The 17,576-nt window shown below is 38.6% G+C and overlaps 1 protein-coding gene across 4 annotated transcripts; it reads right to left on the bottom strand.

Annotated features, from left to right (window-relative positions):
- Positions 1–637: 637 nt before the first annotated feature.
- On the bottom strand, positions 638–17,576 carry SEC61A2 (SEC61 translocon subunit alpha 2). 4 transcript variants are annotated; one of them, XM_074573288.1, is made up of 12 exons: positions 17,258–17,576; positions 15,837–15,904; positions 11,887–11,952; positions 9,912–9,990; positions 6,469–6,600; positions 6,213–6,322; positions 5,455–5,608; positions 4,321–4,481; positions 3,063–3,260; positions 2,649–2,840; positions 2,422–2,498; positions 638–1,727 (listed from the first exon to the last, which is right to left on the bottom strand). In XM_074573288.1, exons 1-12 carry the CDS (start codon positions 17,262–17,264, stop codon positions 1,541–1,543), a joined length of 1,431 nt encoding a protein of 476 aa, XP_074429389.1. In that variant the 5' UTR covers positions 17,265–17,576; the 3' UTR covers positions 638–1,540. The 4 variants fall into 4 exon arrangements, with proteins under 4 accessions (XP_074429389.1, XP_074429390.1, XP_074429393.1 ...); XM_074573289.1 differs by having other exon boundaries at positions 17,254–17,342; XM_074573292.1 differs by lacking the exons at positions 15,837–15,904; positions 17,258–17,576 and adding an exon at positions 14,903–14,970.

Here is a 17,576-nt window from a genome sequence, read left to right as displayed (position 1 = left end):
AAACCCTCTGCTGGTGCACACCAGAAGGGTGTGGGATGCAGCAGGGGATTGCGTTTAAGGTACGAGGTTACCTCTGCCTCTCCGTCCAACACATCCAGTTGCCGGCGGCACCCTGGTCTCATGACATCCAGGTTCATCTTTTGCCAAACAAACCTTCAGCGAATCTGCGCACAGTGGACCTCTTCTAATAACATAAACACCCACCACTGCTTAAAGGTTAGGATCTAAGAGTTGCAATAAACATATACTAATATCAAAGTCTTGCTCGGGAATAAATCTGGATGAATTAGGAAAACTTTCCTAACTTAGAAATGAAGCAGGAAACTTGCTTAAGATTTTCTTGCCTTCACCAACAACACAAAGTTACCTTCAAGTTAAGCACGAGAGAAGACAGAAGAGATCAAGATGTGAAAGCAAAGGGAAACAGTTATTGATCACATCTGAGCAGAAAAACTCAATGATTTTAAGGGGAGGAACCCTGAGATTTGTTCTTTAATTCAGGCTGCTAAAAACTGATCAGAATTATATTCTAGAAAGGATAAGGATATAAAAGGAGCCTCCCAGACCTACCTCACTAACAAAGCATCAAAACCTGCATATGAATTACATCTTGCACAGATAAGACACAGGGGAGAGCTTAATTAAATAAGTTTATTGTCTAACGTTTACAGTTGCTACATTGCCGCTGTAAAGCGTGACAACATAAATAAATTTTCAGCAGGAACTCCTCGTTCCCCCCGCCCTTTCCCTCCTCTGAACACTGATCGAGGAACCAGGCCTTGTTCTTCAGACTCACAAAAGCAAAGTGGACATGGAGTTTCAGTGGCACAGTTTTCACAAGTACATGTTGAAAACAAAACTACTGGGCTGACTGACGAGCACGACAGCAGCTACCAGGCTGTCTCACGGGGCGCCCAGGGCCTGCGATGCAGCAAATCCACCACAGAACCAGTTCATGGGTGAGATGAGTATCAGTCTCCGGTAAAACGTTTGCTTGTCCACCCTTAGAGCTAAGAGAAAGGTGCCTGGGTGAAGACACCGCAAAGGAATAAGGAGCGCCATGTTCAATGATGGGGAAATACAAGTTAAGAAAGTATAAAAAAATTAATGTAAAATACAGGCTACAAATAAATTTTGTCAAGAATACTGGCACGTGGCAATCTGAACTCAGATTTCTTTTTTTTTTTTTCCTATTTAGGACAGGGAAATAAATGTAACATTTTAATGCTGTGTGCAAAAATGTTTACCGATATCAAACTGATACATTTTACCATCTCACTGTAGTGTTTGAACAGCAAGGTAGATGAATTGGTTTCCAGCATTACAGGCAACACTAGATAATACTTAAACAAGATAATGTAAACTTTATTCTTAAGGCAGCTGGTACTAATGCTGCGCACAGGCATTGCTCAAGGCCCATTACAGTAATGGGACATGTAGCACTTTAAAACAAGTAAAAAGAAAATAGCATTATTGGACTAAATGACACATGTGGTCAAAATATTTTCCCTTTCACACAAACCATGAAATATTTGGACATCTAGAAAAATAATGCACCTACTCCTCCAACTTCAGCCTGTTCTTTTACAAAGATTTCAAAATACTGATAAATAATAGTGACTGCAAGCAGAATGCCAGTGCCGGACCCAATGGCTCCCAGAAAGTCCGCCAATACCGAAAGGGCACCGATGCACAAACCACCAAACGCAGCTGCTGTGGGGATGTACCTGTACCAACAACAACAAAGTATCAAAGTATTTATAATCATGAATTTTCACCCAAAGATTCTAACAATACATCTATTAGTAAAACAACCAACTAGAATATGGAGCAACAAAGTCAGGTCTGCCATAGCCCTCACTGTCTTCCATATTTGCACAAAGTAGAAACTAAAATAAATATTCACTGATAGGAAAGCTGTGTGAATAACTGAGCACTGGCAAAGCTTTTCAATTAAAAGTATAACAATTTTATATATATGCATGCTCTAAAACCTCCACAGGACCAAGAATAACTGCTTTGACTTAAGTATGTAGGGAAAAATCTACCTTTCAATACAGATCTGCAGGCTTTGCATACTGCATAAAATACCGCTTTTGTAGTGTCATCTTAGTTCAGCAACAGTAAATTAAACACCTGCGAAAATCATGGTATCTTCCTTTTACAAACATGGAGGAGATTCATCCCAAAGTCCCTCGTTATGCCTCTTAAACAAAAGACTCTTATCAGTTAATCTCTTACCTACTGCTATGAACAGCTTCTGCGTTACTAGGGAAGGCGATGGCTGAATGGGAAGAATCTTGACATTTGCAGTGGAAACGGGTCTCATATTTTTCCGAGAATATCTGCTCTGTTTGACACCTCCCCAGCACTCCCAGCCACCCAGTACGGCAGCACCGCTGGAAGTCAGCCTCTCCTTACCTGTTAAGCTCGTGAACCATCGAAGTGTCCCTGTGGCCTCTCATCACCATTTGCTGCTCTTTGAGTTGCTTGGCAACCTGCAAAAAACATGGTTTTATGAAACTGCTGGGGTGTTTTATAGTCACCTGCTATTTAGTCAGAGTAATAACTGATTAGCTCGGAACCAGTCAGCTCTAAATTAGAGGCAGTGTTTGAAAACATTTAGGCATGTTCATCAGAACACCTACATCTTTTGCTGATGAGCCAGACACCTCAATCCAAGTCTTTGAGAAGAACGCACAGGATCCCAACATAAATATTATATAAACTATTACATGGACAGGATCCTCAAATATTGCACCCATGGATTCTGGAGGGGACAAGTAGTAGCACAGGCCACCAACAGGGTACGAGCGAGCAGGGCCACCGCCACTCACATCCTGTGGGAGGGGAAGAAAAAGGCAGTTAGTTATTTCTCACAGATCTCTCACATTCCTATCCTGTATTTACAGAGGAATTCCTATTCAACGTTTAAAACAGCTTTTATATATCAATGTTAAAAGTAAGCATTCCAGTTTTCTGCTGGTTAAAGACCAGAGTTTCACAATGAAGTACTTTATACAAATAATTTTATGCATTTAAAACAGTGGTACAATACTTACCGCCCACTGTCCTAGTAAGTTCACCAAGAAGTTGCCGCTAAACCGAACAGACAACATCTGGGAAATAACATAGAGGTTGGAAACTAAGGCAGACTGCAGGATGATGGGAATGTTGGAGGTATAGAAGAGCTTGATGGGATAGCTGCTGTACTGTCCCCGGTAACGGGCAGACTTGATAGGTAAATCAACACGAAATCCCTACAGGGAAGAACACAAACACATCAGGTTTATTTCAGAGACAGAAGCTATTCCCAGGACGTCTAAAAGCGATTCCTGACCAGAGAGTTTTTGCTACATAAAAAGGAGCGCAAGGTCTGAGACAGTAATACCCAAAGGCTTTCTGGATTACAAATTTTAAGCATTTATAAGTGTTCCTGCTTGGTTGTATTACATGCTTTTCACAGAATCATTCTCTCTCATCTACTAAATTATATTCCTCTAAAATACACTTTATAGCATAGGGTTTGATAAAAACCTTTAATGCCTTTAAACTTAACTAGCTAGTTTCTGTGCAGTAAGCCCAGCCTTCTGGTTTCTGGGGCAGGCTCCCATCTGAGTAGATCCAAGAAAAACCACATGGACTTGAAAACCAGATAACTCCATTTTTTTGCCGGCATTCTGACTCAACAGCTTAAAATAATAATAATAGTAATAAAAAGATCACATTTAACCACCCATGGAAAAGATTAAAAAAAAAATAAATAGACATCACTCTATGGATCTTCTTTAATGTCCATTTTAGCAAATACTTAAATTTAAAAAGAAATAGTAGTGAAGTATTTCAAGAAAGTTAGGGAAAAACCCAAATTTTAAGTTATGCATTAATTACACAGTTGTTTTCTAGAACAAATCTGTATCATGCACACCCCAAAGACGCAAGGTTCTTTAGCTCTGCCCAAAGATACTCTTTTAACTCAACTATGATTATCAAGTATATTATTTGTGTGACACCAACACTGCAGTTCCAGAATCCATTTTTAGTAAAAATACTCTCATAACATGTACGGCTTTTAATGGATGTGAGATCACATCACTGAGTACGAGTACGTCTGGCTATAACATTTACCAGCTGTACTGTCACAGAGGTATATTACTGAAATAACAATATTGAGATAAAAAGAGTTCCTTACTCAAAGCTGAGCTATTTCAGTTACTCTCGTTTAACTTCTGCATTTTTTCACAGTGACTGCAACGTTTAGGGTCTACGCACTTTTACCTACGCAGCTGCAGAGCTGCTATGAGGAATTTCACATTTTACCTGAAAATATATGACTACAGCAAATACAAATACTGTAGCAATCAGATTCATGAGATTGGGCAAATTCTGTCGGTAAAAAGCCTCCCGCAAAGCCCGGACTTTGTCGGTTCGTGTAGCCAGAAGATGAAATAATGCGATCACAGCACCTTCAAACTCTGTGCCTGCATGAAACAAGAAATTAAAAGAAATGTTACACTGAAAATTAAAAACATTTATAAAATAGTATCTTTCTTTTGGGAATTTTAAAAATGACACATATAAAATCAGATACAATAGGATATAAATCCTGTTGCAACAAATCTATCACAATACAGGAATCTAGTTTAGCTTACAGAACATAGAATAATCGACCAAAACATTATTCTTGGTTTAAAAATAAAACAAAATAAAAACCAAAACAAAACAAATTAATACTCTTTTTCTTTCTTTTCTACTGGCAAGAGATTGATTAGAAAGAAGAAATAATAAATGAGGAGAAAAATAGCTCACAGTCTATTCTAAAAACAGCTTTAGAAAAGCAGTAACAAAATGCAACGGACAGAACTACTATAAATCAGGTGAAAATGAAAGCAAACTAAAAACATGGGTCAGGATTTCAAATGTATGCATTAAACTAGTTAACTTCTTGATGCAAACAAGGCTGTATCTTAATTTGGTATTTCTAGGGTCTGGGGACAACCAGATGTCAAAGACTGGCTGAGGAATGAAGAGATGGAAGTCTCCAAAGAATCAAACTAGCTTAAAGTAACTTGGAGGCACCAACTATAAAAGTATCCTGTAGCCACAAACAACAGCTAGATCATAAACAGCTCCTCCTTCTTACCTTCTCTATTTATATGGACTAAATGGTGCTAAACCAAGACTATTTCAGTTTGGAACCCCAAAAATCTTCAGTCAAGGGGCTTCAAGTCCCATTTTAACTACTGCCATTCAAATCAGCAAAGGCAAACTTGTAGGTTCTTAATCTTCACGTTAGTCAGAAACTATTTTCATCTTCAGTGTTAGACAACTGGCTTTGGAAGCTCATCATCACACATTAAAACATTTTTTAATAGCCATCCGATAAACATCTGATAGCTTATGTATAGTATACCTCCACTGACACGTTATAACAAATTGTAACAGCACACATACCTCTGCCAGTGTTGATGGTAGTGGGACTGAAAGCCTTCCAGACAATGGTTTCACAGATATTGGTAGCGATAAACAGGGAAATACCAGACCCCAAGCCATAACCTTTCTGTAGCAACTCATCTAACAGCAACACAATCAAACCAGCAACAAACAGCTGTGGGAAAAGATATAAAACTGAGCAGAAACAAGAATAAATCATGTCAAGAATTATGTAATAATTCCCTGCTGCGGTATTTTCATCATGTTGGAGAGTGATCATTAAGTTTTTCATCTAAATATCATTCATGGAGTATTTTTGCCCTCTCACGTACAAACGCCTGCGCATCTCCCCTGGCAATGATCTCTGTGACTTTTCAACACTGACACCAGCAACCAGATTACTCAGTAAGTACCTTTTTAAAAAAGTGTTTAAGTCTGTGCATTTAACTGCTTTGCTCTACAAGATAATGTCTCAAAGCTGCATCTGTGCCCCTTAGTGAGAAGTCCTCCACGGTACTGAACAGCTTCTACTGCTTTCAAAGTCTACTAATTCCTGTTATTTTGAATCAAACAGCCACTCCTATCTGAAACATCCCTGCTTTCTCCTCCTGCATGGAATATTTAGAATTTCTCATGTACAGACAGATAGATACAAAGCGTGATGCCTTACAGCATTAAAAATAAATGAATAAAAGGCAACCAGACATAGAAAGATATTTCCTTCCAGCAATACTGTACCTAACCAGGCTCAGTTACACACAAAATAGCTCATTACAAACCTGGATTATAATAAGAAGGCAAATTCCAGCACCCATTTCAGCAGGATCTCCATACATTCCAGTCATAACATACACAATGGCTTGACCAATGGTAATAATCATCCCAAATACTAAAACAAGAGAGAAAGCAAATCCTTTAAAAAAAAATCTGCTGTAATCACCTACCAAGGAAATCTCACATCTAGTTATCACTTAGGCAGGCTGCTTTCCCAAGAATCAAAATATGTTTATTAATTTTAATTGGAATGGTGCTTACATTTCTGAGCTCCATTGAACAAGGCTCTGTCTTTTGGAGTATCGCCAACTTCAATGATCTTTGCTCCAGCCAGCAGCTGCATGATCAAACCAGATGTCACAATGGGTGAGATACCTAATTCCATCAAAGTACCTAAACAGGAAGAAAAATTAATACAATCGCCATCTAAGCATCTCTTCCAAAAATTAGACTCTGAGGATATTAGGTCTGTTGAAAGGTTTCTGATCTATAAGGAACATTTTTCATAACTCTTCAAACATGTATATCCCAGTACAGGTATGATCAGAACAAAGACCGTTATCTCCTAACAAAAGAAAGCTGCTGTGTTAAAATCTGTAATTTTGAAGCCAGCATGAAAAACCTATGTAGCTTTTCACTTCCAATATTTTTGCGAAACCACGCTAACACTAAAGGTCAATGCACACTGAAGCTCAGCTTTTTGGCATATTCTATCAAGGAACCTTTCACTGGAAAGCATCTTCTCCCTGGCTGTTTACTCCGTCAGTGCTTCAACTGACATGTTTTCCAACAGTTTAATTTTGAAGACCACAAGAAAGATGCTGCAGATCCACAGTGTCTGATAACGCCACTCTTGGAATCCAGTTAAGAGTACAGAAGTTTAGCATTAAACTAGTTCTTAAGAAAACAAACACGTCACTAAGATGCTGTACTCAACAACTCACCTACAATGTTACCAAGTTGTACTCTGACAACTCACCTACAATGTCACCAAGGTATCAACTTCCAACTGCACACGACTCAAACAGGGCGATATAACATCATACAACACCACTGCTGCAGCTCGTAGGTGTATATTCCACAAAATCTTCCTGCTTTTCCCTCCCAGCCTGCGGCACCACTCACCGTGCTTGCATCCTCAGACAGATGCACCTGCAACACCTGAACTACCACCCAATACTCTAATTCAGAAATATTCTCAGCAAGGTCTTCAAGTACTGTTAACTGCTTGAGTTATATTATAATGTGGTGCAGGAACAGAACTGAATGTACACAAAGCAATTAAACTCAGGAAAATAGCCCACCTCTTGTCTGTACAATATACTCTCCCATCTCAACACAGAAACATTCTTCCACATCATCCTTTTGGAGCAACAGCATTATAAAGAGATTACTTTTTGAAATTTAAGTTGTCCTTCAGCTAACACATGAAAAATTTCTCCTATCTGAAGACACTGAAAGCTTAAAAAACCAAAATGTTTAAAATTGGGATGAAAATTAAGAATCTAGAACTACCAGGTGATCAAACTTTCCACATTTATCAAGGTGGAACCTTAAAGAAAAAAAGTTCGTATAAGGACACATTTTACAAGTTTAATATTCAATTAAGCCAGATTAAATTACTTTGTCACCATCTTTTACATGGCCACTCAAGGGACATAAATAATACACATTTTTTCTGACATTAAGTCACAATATCATCTTACAATTCTTCTCAATTCTGTTACATTTCAGTGCAACTCCGCTCTCAGTATAGTACAGTACTGTTCCATCATAAACTTACCAAGAATAATATACTATTTAGCCACTGCAGACTTGTAAATTCTCAACAAGAGCCAGTGACAGGGGAAGCACAGTCTGTAAGGTCATATGGAAGACGAAAAGCAGTAGAAACACTGTATGCACAGCACATCAGCCTAGAAACTTATCTGTCCTCTCACCTTATCTCTGAAAGGGGCCCCTTCTTTGGGGGAAGTATCATTCTGTATTTCCTTTTTCCCATATATCTGTCATTTACTCAGAAACGTTGAGTTACAGGTGCTGTTTAATGATACCATTGGCTGCCCCTCCCCTCTTACATTATAAAGAAAAAGTGACTATGCATCCCCTATCCACTTTTTCCAGAGATGAGGACTTAAAAGGCATTTGGGATATGCACACTTCATGGCAAAGAATCCTTATTTTTTTCGGATTTCTTTCTATAGATCGATATCTACCTTTGATTTTCCCTGGTGCCTTTTCCTGAGCGTTTTCTTTAATTCCACTATATCCTGTGTGGCATGGTAGGTTAGAACTGCACACAATATTCAATTTGTGGCACCTTACAGATGTGTACAGACATTCCTTCTGACCTTTTCAACCAGTTCTTAAGCCATTAGGGGTCTTCCCTCTTATCCTGCAATAACTTCATTTCCTGAAGAGCCTTTAATATTATTTAAGAATTTAAGAAAGATTTTTTTAGCGCCTCCCCTATCATCCAGAATCTTCTTTTCATTTCTGCCTAACTACCAGAGTCTTCATTTCAGTTCTAATTTTTAAAAATTTTAAGCGTTATTACACAATTATTTTGTTCTTATTTTTTTTTCAGTGTTCACCCTGCTGCTAAAATGTAAAATGTGAAAGCACAAAAGTCATTATTCTAATGTGATTCTTTCATACTTGCATCCTGAAGTCTATACTGTTCAGTACCGTGATAAATATTACGTCATCTGTCACAGAAATCTCTACTTCTCCAACAATAAGAAAATTAGGATGTCAAAAACTGTAGTCTTTACCTCACATCTTCCAATGACATCTAGTCAGTTTACTTAGGTGAAAATTAACTTTGCCACTCCTGCTGTTTGTTGCCTTCACGGTCTCTCTAGTTTTTTCTTGGCCACTGCTACCACTCTGTCTCGGTAGTAGACAGCATATTTAGTATCATGTGTTGCTAGTGAGACACAGAATTTTATATGCAAATTTTGCAGGAGAGTTTGAAACAGATAACTTATTTACCTTAATCAATTATCTCACTGGTGTGATAAAATTTGCCATTCCTAAATAATTTGTACCTTCACAGTAGAGGTATGCACTGATTTTCTTACTTCCGGCCAGTTTCCCGAGATACAGATGAGGTCAGTGTCCTCATTTAGTCATGCATGCTGGGTCACCCATCTTGAGTTTTAGATTTCTAGCATTAGTTGAAGTCGTCTCATACATTTGGTTAGGATCCACTTGTCTATTCTACAGTAAGTTAGTTTGGCTAAGCTAAACTATAATCCAAATCATCTCTGCCCCCACCTTTCCCACCTATAAAATTACTCACCTGTACTGTTGCCGAAATATTATGTGGCACAACTGACTTGCCCACATAAAGTATTTTCTAGTCAACACGCTCATACTGCACATTAGTGCTGTTCATTAAGTGGTGGGGCAGAAGATTCCTCGTCCCATATATTTATCAGAAAGAGACTGCTCTACAATTTGAAACAGAATCATCCCAAAACTTGAGAATCAAGGTTAATCTCATCTGCGCGTCAAAGGAAACCCCATTCCTAAAATGAAGCACTCCTCAAGTATCAGTCAATTTAATTACACCTGTGTTAAGAACTTTACAAAGTGTTTCAACATGACATCTGGGTTGTACGAAATGTAACAGCCAACCCTTTTTCTCCTGGTCTGTTTATACTGCTACAAAACAGAGAGCAAGGAAATAATCTACTAACCTCTGTTTGACGCAAGAATGACTCGCATCCAATAGAACGGATCTGCCGAATCTGATGACATGATTCCAAACAAAGGTATCTGTCAAAGTGCACAGTGGCATTAAGCAGATGTACAAAGAAAGCCTGCATTAATCCAAAAAGCTTAACATGTAATGATTCAACTGTTACACTGTTTAATATAATTTATTCCAACCTTTTTTTTAAATTAAACCAAAGCATACAGTAACAGACGCTGACACCACCTATTTTAATCCTTCAACTGGGGTATGACTCAGAGGACTAAACTATGTAAACTAAGACCCTTCTACAGGAAAAAGCAGAAACCCCTAGAAAGAAGAGTCAGCGCACATAAACCACATAACTGAAGTTGAAGATGTAAATACCTGACATATGTGGTTCTGGAGTACTACAACTCCCCAGAAGAATAGAAAAGGCGTAAAATAAATAGGTTAGCCACCACAAATCATTAACAAAATGGGAAAAAATATTAGATGATATTCCATTACTTATGTCACCAAAATTTTTGCAGCAATTTTGTTTAAAAAAAACCCAAATAAACAACAGACCAAGAGAAAACTGTAGCAAAACACCTTTCAGAAGACAGAAGAAAACAGGGGTTTTATTTTTTTAAATGGTCCTAAACAGAATTTCTTTTCACTACAAATTAAAGATAAAGCATAAACTACAACATTAGTATCTCCCACCAGCATGTTTAAATATTCAGATTCTACAGGTGGGAATATGTTTTAAAATATCCCATATGGAATTCTCAAAGTTAGCCAAGTTTATATAAAACTTTCAATATTCTGTATGTCAATACTGAGCGATTTTGAGCTCTTTAAAACTATTCTTAGTCACAGAAACAGTAGACTAGGAATCTAGGCAATCTTATAGATTAATTCCTGAAAACTCTAGTCTGCACCATCTGATTTCCTTATTCAACTACTATAATCTTTTTGTATAGATTCAAAATCGTAATTATGCATCTATCCAGCAGCTAGGAAACAAAGACAAACTACATGTTCTTCTAGTCTGGTATCATTCCTGCCTCCTCCTTCCAAAAAAACCAAGTAGTTACAAGAGCTTTTAGCTCTAACAATAGGTTAGCTAAAACAATGGGTTTTAGCATTTCAAAAGTCCTTTAGAGTTGTAAACAAAAATTATTAAACTATTGCTCCAGAGTCTGGAATGGATAAGTTAATAAATACAACCTACAAAGCCCGATTCTGAAGAGGTACTGTTTATTTTAAATCTAAGAGGTCTACAAGTCTAAAAAAAAAAAAAAAAATCTATCAAGTAATACATATTTTCTGCAGTATCTAAGTATTTCAAATCAAAACAAAAGACTATCTGTTTACAACCCATCTCCAGGTTCTAGGAACTCCTGCAACTGTGAGTAATAAAGACATTTACAAAGACCTGTGTTTTGGAGGGGTTTTATTTAGCGAACATTTTTGTCAGTATATTCACAAAAAAAACCAATGTCAACTTAAACACCTCAGCACTATTTTTCTGCAATCTTTACAACCCATCAGCTTGTTAAAGAGGAATCAGGTAAAAACAGTCACTTCGCTTTCAAACTTGTTACTGCTAAAATCTAAATTTAGCTATGAACAGAGGGTAAAGAATGCACAATATTGCTCATTTTTGTTTAGTCTACTCAATGAATAATTAGCTTGGCCGTTTACCCTGCAGCCAGTATCAGCATTTGATAGAACCTTTCATATAACAAGAAAAAACATTACAAATTTTAGACTAAATAGAAAGCATTAGTTTCTGAAAACACAGTCTCTATTATTGACAGTATATTTCAGAGAATCAGGTTTCTTTAACCAAGCTTTAAATACTTAACCATAAAAATACATAACTGAAACTGGTAGGTCCACATGAGACCAGAACTTCTCACCCTTTTAGCACTTCATTTTATATGTACAGAACACACATTTTCTGAAACACAGAAAACATCAATACCGACCTGGCAGCACACTAAGAAAATGAAGAGCGTGATAGCCGTCCATAGTACCTTCTCTCTGAACTGGATCTACAGAACAGATTGTAGAGATTAACGTGTTCATTGTATGTAGAATTTTCACTTTACTCTCACATTAGTACTAAATGCTGTATCATTCAGAATTAAATGCAAAGATATTGAACCAGAATGCATTATTTCTCATTAGAATTCATTTTTAATATGATTTCAGATTTTATAGAAAGAAACAGTCATGGGCTTTTGTGCAGTCAAAACTTATATGGGATCTGGCAGACAGCATGGCCGACACCCAGCAAGTAGAATATATTTTATACATAGTATTCTAATACAGGGGGTGTATTTACAGAAAAGCAACAATATGGCTAAAAACATGGACATACCAGAATGAACATGAAAGATTAATAAAAAAAAAAAATTGTCTTCAGTGATTAGTGCCCTAGACTTCAAAAGATTGGAGGCACTGTTTTGTAAAGCTGGAAGTTATTAAACTAAAGCACTAAGAAGTTTTTAAAGAGATTTAACTGCTGGGAAGACAAGTTATAAAAAACAGAAGAACCATGAGTTTTGGATCGCAATTCAGAATATTTAGAATTAAGTTCTTCAAAGGTGTTAGAGGAAGCCTACATTCACCATTATTTTCATGGACACAGAACACAAAATAATTTTTAAAGACTCTTTTTTTCCACTCCAAAATTTTTTTATCAATGTTGACTACATTATTACTTTAAAAAGAATGTCAGATCAATGATCATTAGTCACTAATACATTGAAGAGAATCTCAGGATCACAACGTTTGAGGCAACTGTAACTAGAGCCAGGTGCAAGAAGAGAAGAATCACAAGATTCAAGTCTGAACCAGTGGATTACTCAAAGCATGAGACAGAAAGAAATGCACTTGAAGCAACCAGAGGGAGCTAAGATGCAGTGTTATGTTGAAGTTCCCACCTCTCCTCCGTGGACCGTAAACATTAGGATAAGTGCATTCACTGTAGGCAAGAGTACAGCATCTACTAATATGTGACATGAACTAACATGCAAGACAGATACAGCAGAAATACAAACTTTCTGCCTCCAACCACTGAATCTGCCTGTAGAGAAGTAACAAGAAAAATTATTAGTGCCTGGTTCTATAGGTACTGAACACCACAAATGAGAAGCTACAAAGCAATGCAGCAGCACAGCTGCTCAAGCAAAAGAAAACCCAGAAGTAGTCAGTATCTTTATAAGTGAAATCATGCACTTACTTAGAAGCAAAATAACCCCAGTAATTTAATTTATTTACTGATACTGCCTCACTCTCTTAAAAGAGGCAAGATGCTAAAAATAGTTACAGTACAAAGTTACAAAAAGAAAAATAGTGACAGCAGCAAACAAATCCAAACAGTACTTTGTGTTAGACTTTACGCAATGCTGACCCACTTTAGCGAGTGCTGTTTGAATTCTACAATTCAGATTTTAAGTACAGTCTTCTAAAAAGAAAACTGCCTAACCAAATTCTCTCTGCAGCCAGACAGTTAACCTTAGCTTCCGAAGCATCAGTCAAGCTCTACAACTGCTCTGGCTCTCTCTGTAACTGTGGTGAATATGAGCATTAGAGAAATTCTGCATCGCCCAAATCACAGTTATTCACAAGGAAAACAGCCTCTATGATTCAAAAAGAAAAAGGAGGCCATATGCCAGGAACAGCAAAATACAGATTGGTACCAAAATATGCCAGCCACAAATGATAACAAGCACAGGGACAGTACATTTGATCAATCTGATCAGATTCAATTGGACATTTTATTCCTTTGACATTTTTCTTAAAACTTGTGAAAATGAAGGGACTTAAGCATCATCTTCTTGGTGTTCTGCACAGTGTGTTCTACTTAGAAAAATCTGTGCATGTGAGGGAAATATGAGCCGATGCCACTAACTACAAAAGTAGCAACTGCTTCTGTTATTCAAGTTGGCCAAAACACAAAAGCAACACACCCTAGTGACAGAAAAAGCCCACTTCCCTCATCAACAATAATGGCAAAATGATCCAATGAGAGCCCAATTGAATCAAAACTTCATTTTCACTTAACAATACAAGTTTAGAGAAAACAGATTTCTTTTTCTGTTTTGTTATCTTTATTTCTTGTCCTGGCCTTAACCAACCCACTCAAGCCATTACTAATGATGTCTGCAACTGACAGCTTGCAAGAAAACAATAAATAACAAAGAACTACAGTTATACAGAACTGCTCAGAAGCAAGAAACATAATTTAAAATGGTCAAAGGGCTCTTCAGTCTAGGAAAAATGTTCCCAACTACATTTTCACTTCAATTTGTACAAAGCTGGCAACTGGCAGCCATTGCCGAGACAGCGACCTAGATAGTAATAAAGACAAAGTGACCCAAATAGAGGGGGCAGACACCTCAGCACCTCTCTGGGCATCCTTCATCTGCTGATGGAGGACATGGACAGATTAAGTACCTCTTCCTCTCTGGCAAATAGAAAGCAAGGAAGCAAAAAAAAAAAAAACAACAGAAAAATCACAGCTCTCAATGAGCTTTACAGAAACATCAGTATCTGTAGACTTGTCTTAGCTTCCTCTCCCCATCCACTTCACTAGACAAAAATGTGATGGATATAAACAACTAATCACAGATATGAAAGAAATCAGCACCAGAAGATTGCACTAAGGCTTCACCACTGCAGAAACAAAGGTAGGTGCCTTCCACCCAGTTCTAGTCCACCCAGATCTTGGCACAGGGTCTGGCTACAGAGACTCCTGCTCTGAAGACACCTTTGTCTGACCTAAATAATTTGTTTGCAAACCCGTCCCAAGAGGGGAAGGTGCTGGAAAGCAGCAAGGAAGGACAGATGGAGCAAAGAGCCAGGGGTTAAATCCCAATCTTTTTAAAAATCAGTTCCAGAGGGGAATAACCAGCAGTTTTTACTGTATCTTCTCCATTCATTCCAGCAGGCTCAGCTATGGTTACTGGCACAAACAGCTCTGCATCCAGTCCTAACCTTCAGGAATCTCTCATCAACGAAAGAGGATTCTCTCGGATGGTGTCATGTTCCCAGCTATGCATTTCCTTTTAAGAATATAAAAATCAACATTTAGCTCTTAAGGAATTTTCATGCCAGTCATGACAATAAATATTAGGTAAATTTGTTACTCTAATTAGAACCTTTGTCACCTAGGTGGTATGTGCTTGCTTGAGTTTTGGAAATAAAAAAAAGGGGGTTCCTTTTTTGACATGGCAGGTCTCTTTCTGATCTGTAGAAATTAACTAATTTTAATCCAGAAAACGCACGAAGTGAGGAGCTTCTAGGTCTAGGGGATCAGAGAGATCAGCTGTAAATGAACTCAGTTCACTGATTCCAGAACAAAGGAAAGTGTCACTTCCAGTAGGTGAACAGGGAGCAATTACTTGAATTATATCACAGATCACTTTCCCACCTCCTCATGTTGAATCAAAGATATGGGAGGAGAAAATATTTTGTGGGAAAGGAAGAACTAAGTTTGTCGTTCCTGAAGTACAGCACAAGCCTTTTCAAAGTAATATATAAGCCAGGTAAAAGCCCACAGTTGTGACCAGTACTCAAAGCCAACAATAGTATCCCAGAGAAAAAAGAAAAAAAAAGCTTAAAAACTCTGTTTGAGCATATTGAAATAGAGCAAATCATACAGAACTGAAACTAAATAAACTTAGTCTAGCGATAAGATGTTTTTTTAAAAAATTAGTTAGCATAATTACCAAGTGGAACAATTTATCTGCAGGCTGATAAAAATTCATCATCATAGTAATCTTTTACCTTAACACGGATTCCCCTCCTCCAAAGAATATGTACCACTTTAGGGCCCACTGTCTGTATTTATATTGGAACGTGGACTTGAATATCACAATATTCTCTTATCTGTGAACCAATAAAAGTAAGAACAAAATGTGGCACTCACTTTTCTTTCCGGTTTCTGGATTTCAGGTAACACTGCACAGAATGGCTTAATAACTTCTAAAAATTTTACTGTTCCAGAAAAAAACACACACACAAAAGAAGAGAGAAAAATACATTAATGAACCTTTATGAATTTATAAATCTTCATACAACTTTAATTAACTTCCAAGAGAAAAATAAAGTGTAAATAACACTTTATAAGTGAATTATTTCATCAACACATATTCTAATTCAATGTCTGAAAACTAACGCCCTAACCTGAAAGCAATTGAAAACAGGGCAAAAATGTGAAGGAGAATTTTTGTTCTCATCAGATTTGGTCCATTCTTTTTTCCACAACTGGAAGCATTTTAGATGAGAAGTGTCACTGTATAAATCACCAGAAGTGAACTAAATTGTATTCCATCTAAAAATAAATGACCTAGTATCAGCCTGTGCTAGTTAAACGTTGAAGCAAAGGATACTGACATCCAAAACTACCTGTGTAGAGATTAGTATCTTGTGTTTTACAGAAGTATTTAGCCGAGAAAATAATTCAATCACTAAAATATATTTAGAAATCATAATTTAAATCACTGCAACACTTAATTCTGACTGGAACTTCAGAGAATTTTAGTTTAACTTCTGATACATCTCTCTTCACATTTTCTCCTTTAAAAACAAAAAAGCTCAACAGTTTGAGCTCTTTTTCTGGGAAAAAAAAAATTCAAAGCACATATGCTTGGTGGGTAATCTGTCCTCCAAAATGTATATGTTATTCCCCGCCCCAACACATCAAAATAGCCACAGAAAACAATCATCAGTACCTTCTCAAAGAAAACACATTTATTACACCACAAGCCAAGTTAAGTAACATTTTGGTCAAAAGGCCATGTTTAATTTTACACTTTACTGTGACATATTTCTCCTTTATTTATGCTAAGCCCTGAGGCAGCTCATCAGAAGATGAATCTTGCTCCACAGGATCATAGAACGGTTTGGGTTAGAAAGAACCTTGACGATCATCTAGTTCCACCCCCCTGCCCTGGGCAGGGACACCTCCCACTAGAGCAGGCTGCTCAAAGCCCCATCCAGCCTGGCCTTGAACACCTCCAGGGATGGGGCAGCCACAGCTTCCCTGGGCGGCACAGCACCCATGCGAAAATACTAAAGCTGGGGGAGACGGGGGGATAACCCAGCACAAAGCAGTGACTCGTCTCACCCTCCAGCCGGCAGCAGGGAAACCCGTGCGGGAAGAGGTTGCCCCGCTGCCGCCGCCTCTCCGGCCTGCCTGGGGCCGGCACCTCAGGCGGGCGGCCACCTCAGGCGGGGTGGGCCGAGCCGGCGACCGACCGCGTCCTCCCGTCACGCAGCCACCGACCCCGCTCCCCAGCGCGGCTTCCCCCATCGTCCAGGCCGCGTTACGGCACTGTCCGTACTCACTGCCCATGGCGGCGGCGGGACCGGCCGCCTCCCTCAGCCGCTGTCACTGCCGCTCCCCTCTGCCGCCGGCCGGCGCACTCACGTGACACTGGCCGCAAGGCCCCCATCCATCCCCCTTATCGCTCAGGCATCGCTCCGGCCGACTATCCCCCTTCCCTGAGGAAAACGGCGGGACCGAAGGCCGCGGGAAAAAAGCCACATCGCCCCTGCTTAACGGCTTCTTCCTCCGAGGTGAGGGGAACGGGATCCGCGGCGGGGAAGAACGGGCGCTACCGGACGGATCAGGCTCTCGGCGGGCAGCCGCGCTCCCAGCATCCTC

This window comes from Larus michahellis, chromosome 1 (assembly GCF_964199755.1).
Source record: "Larus michahellis chromosome 1, bLarMic1.1, whole genome shotgun sequence".
NCBI classification, from domain to species: Eukaryota; Metazoa; Chordata; class Aves; order Charadriiformes; family Laridae; genus Larus; species Larus michahellis.
This window is presented reverse-complemented; position numbering and strand designations above follow the sequence as displayed.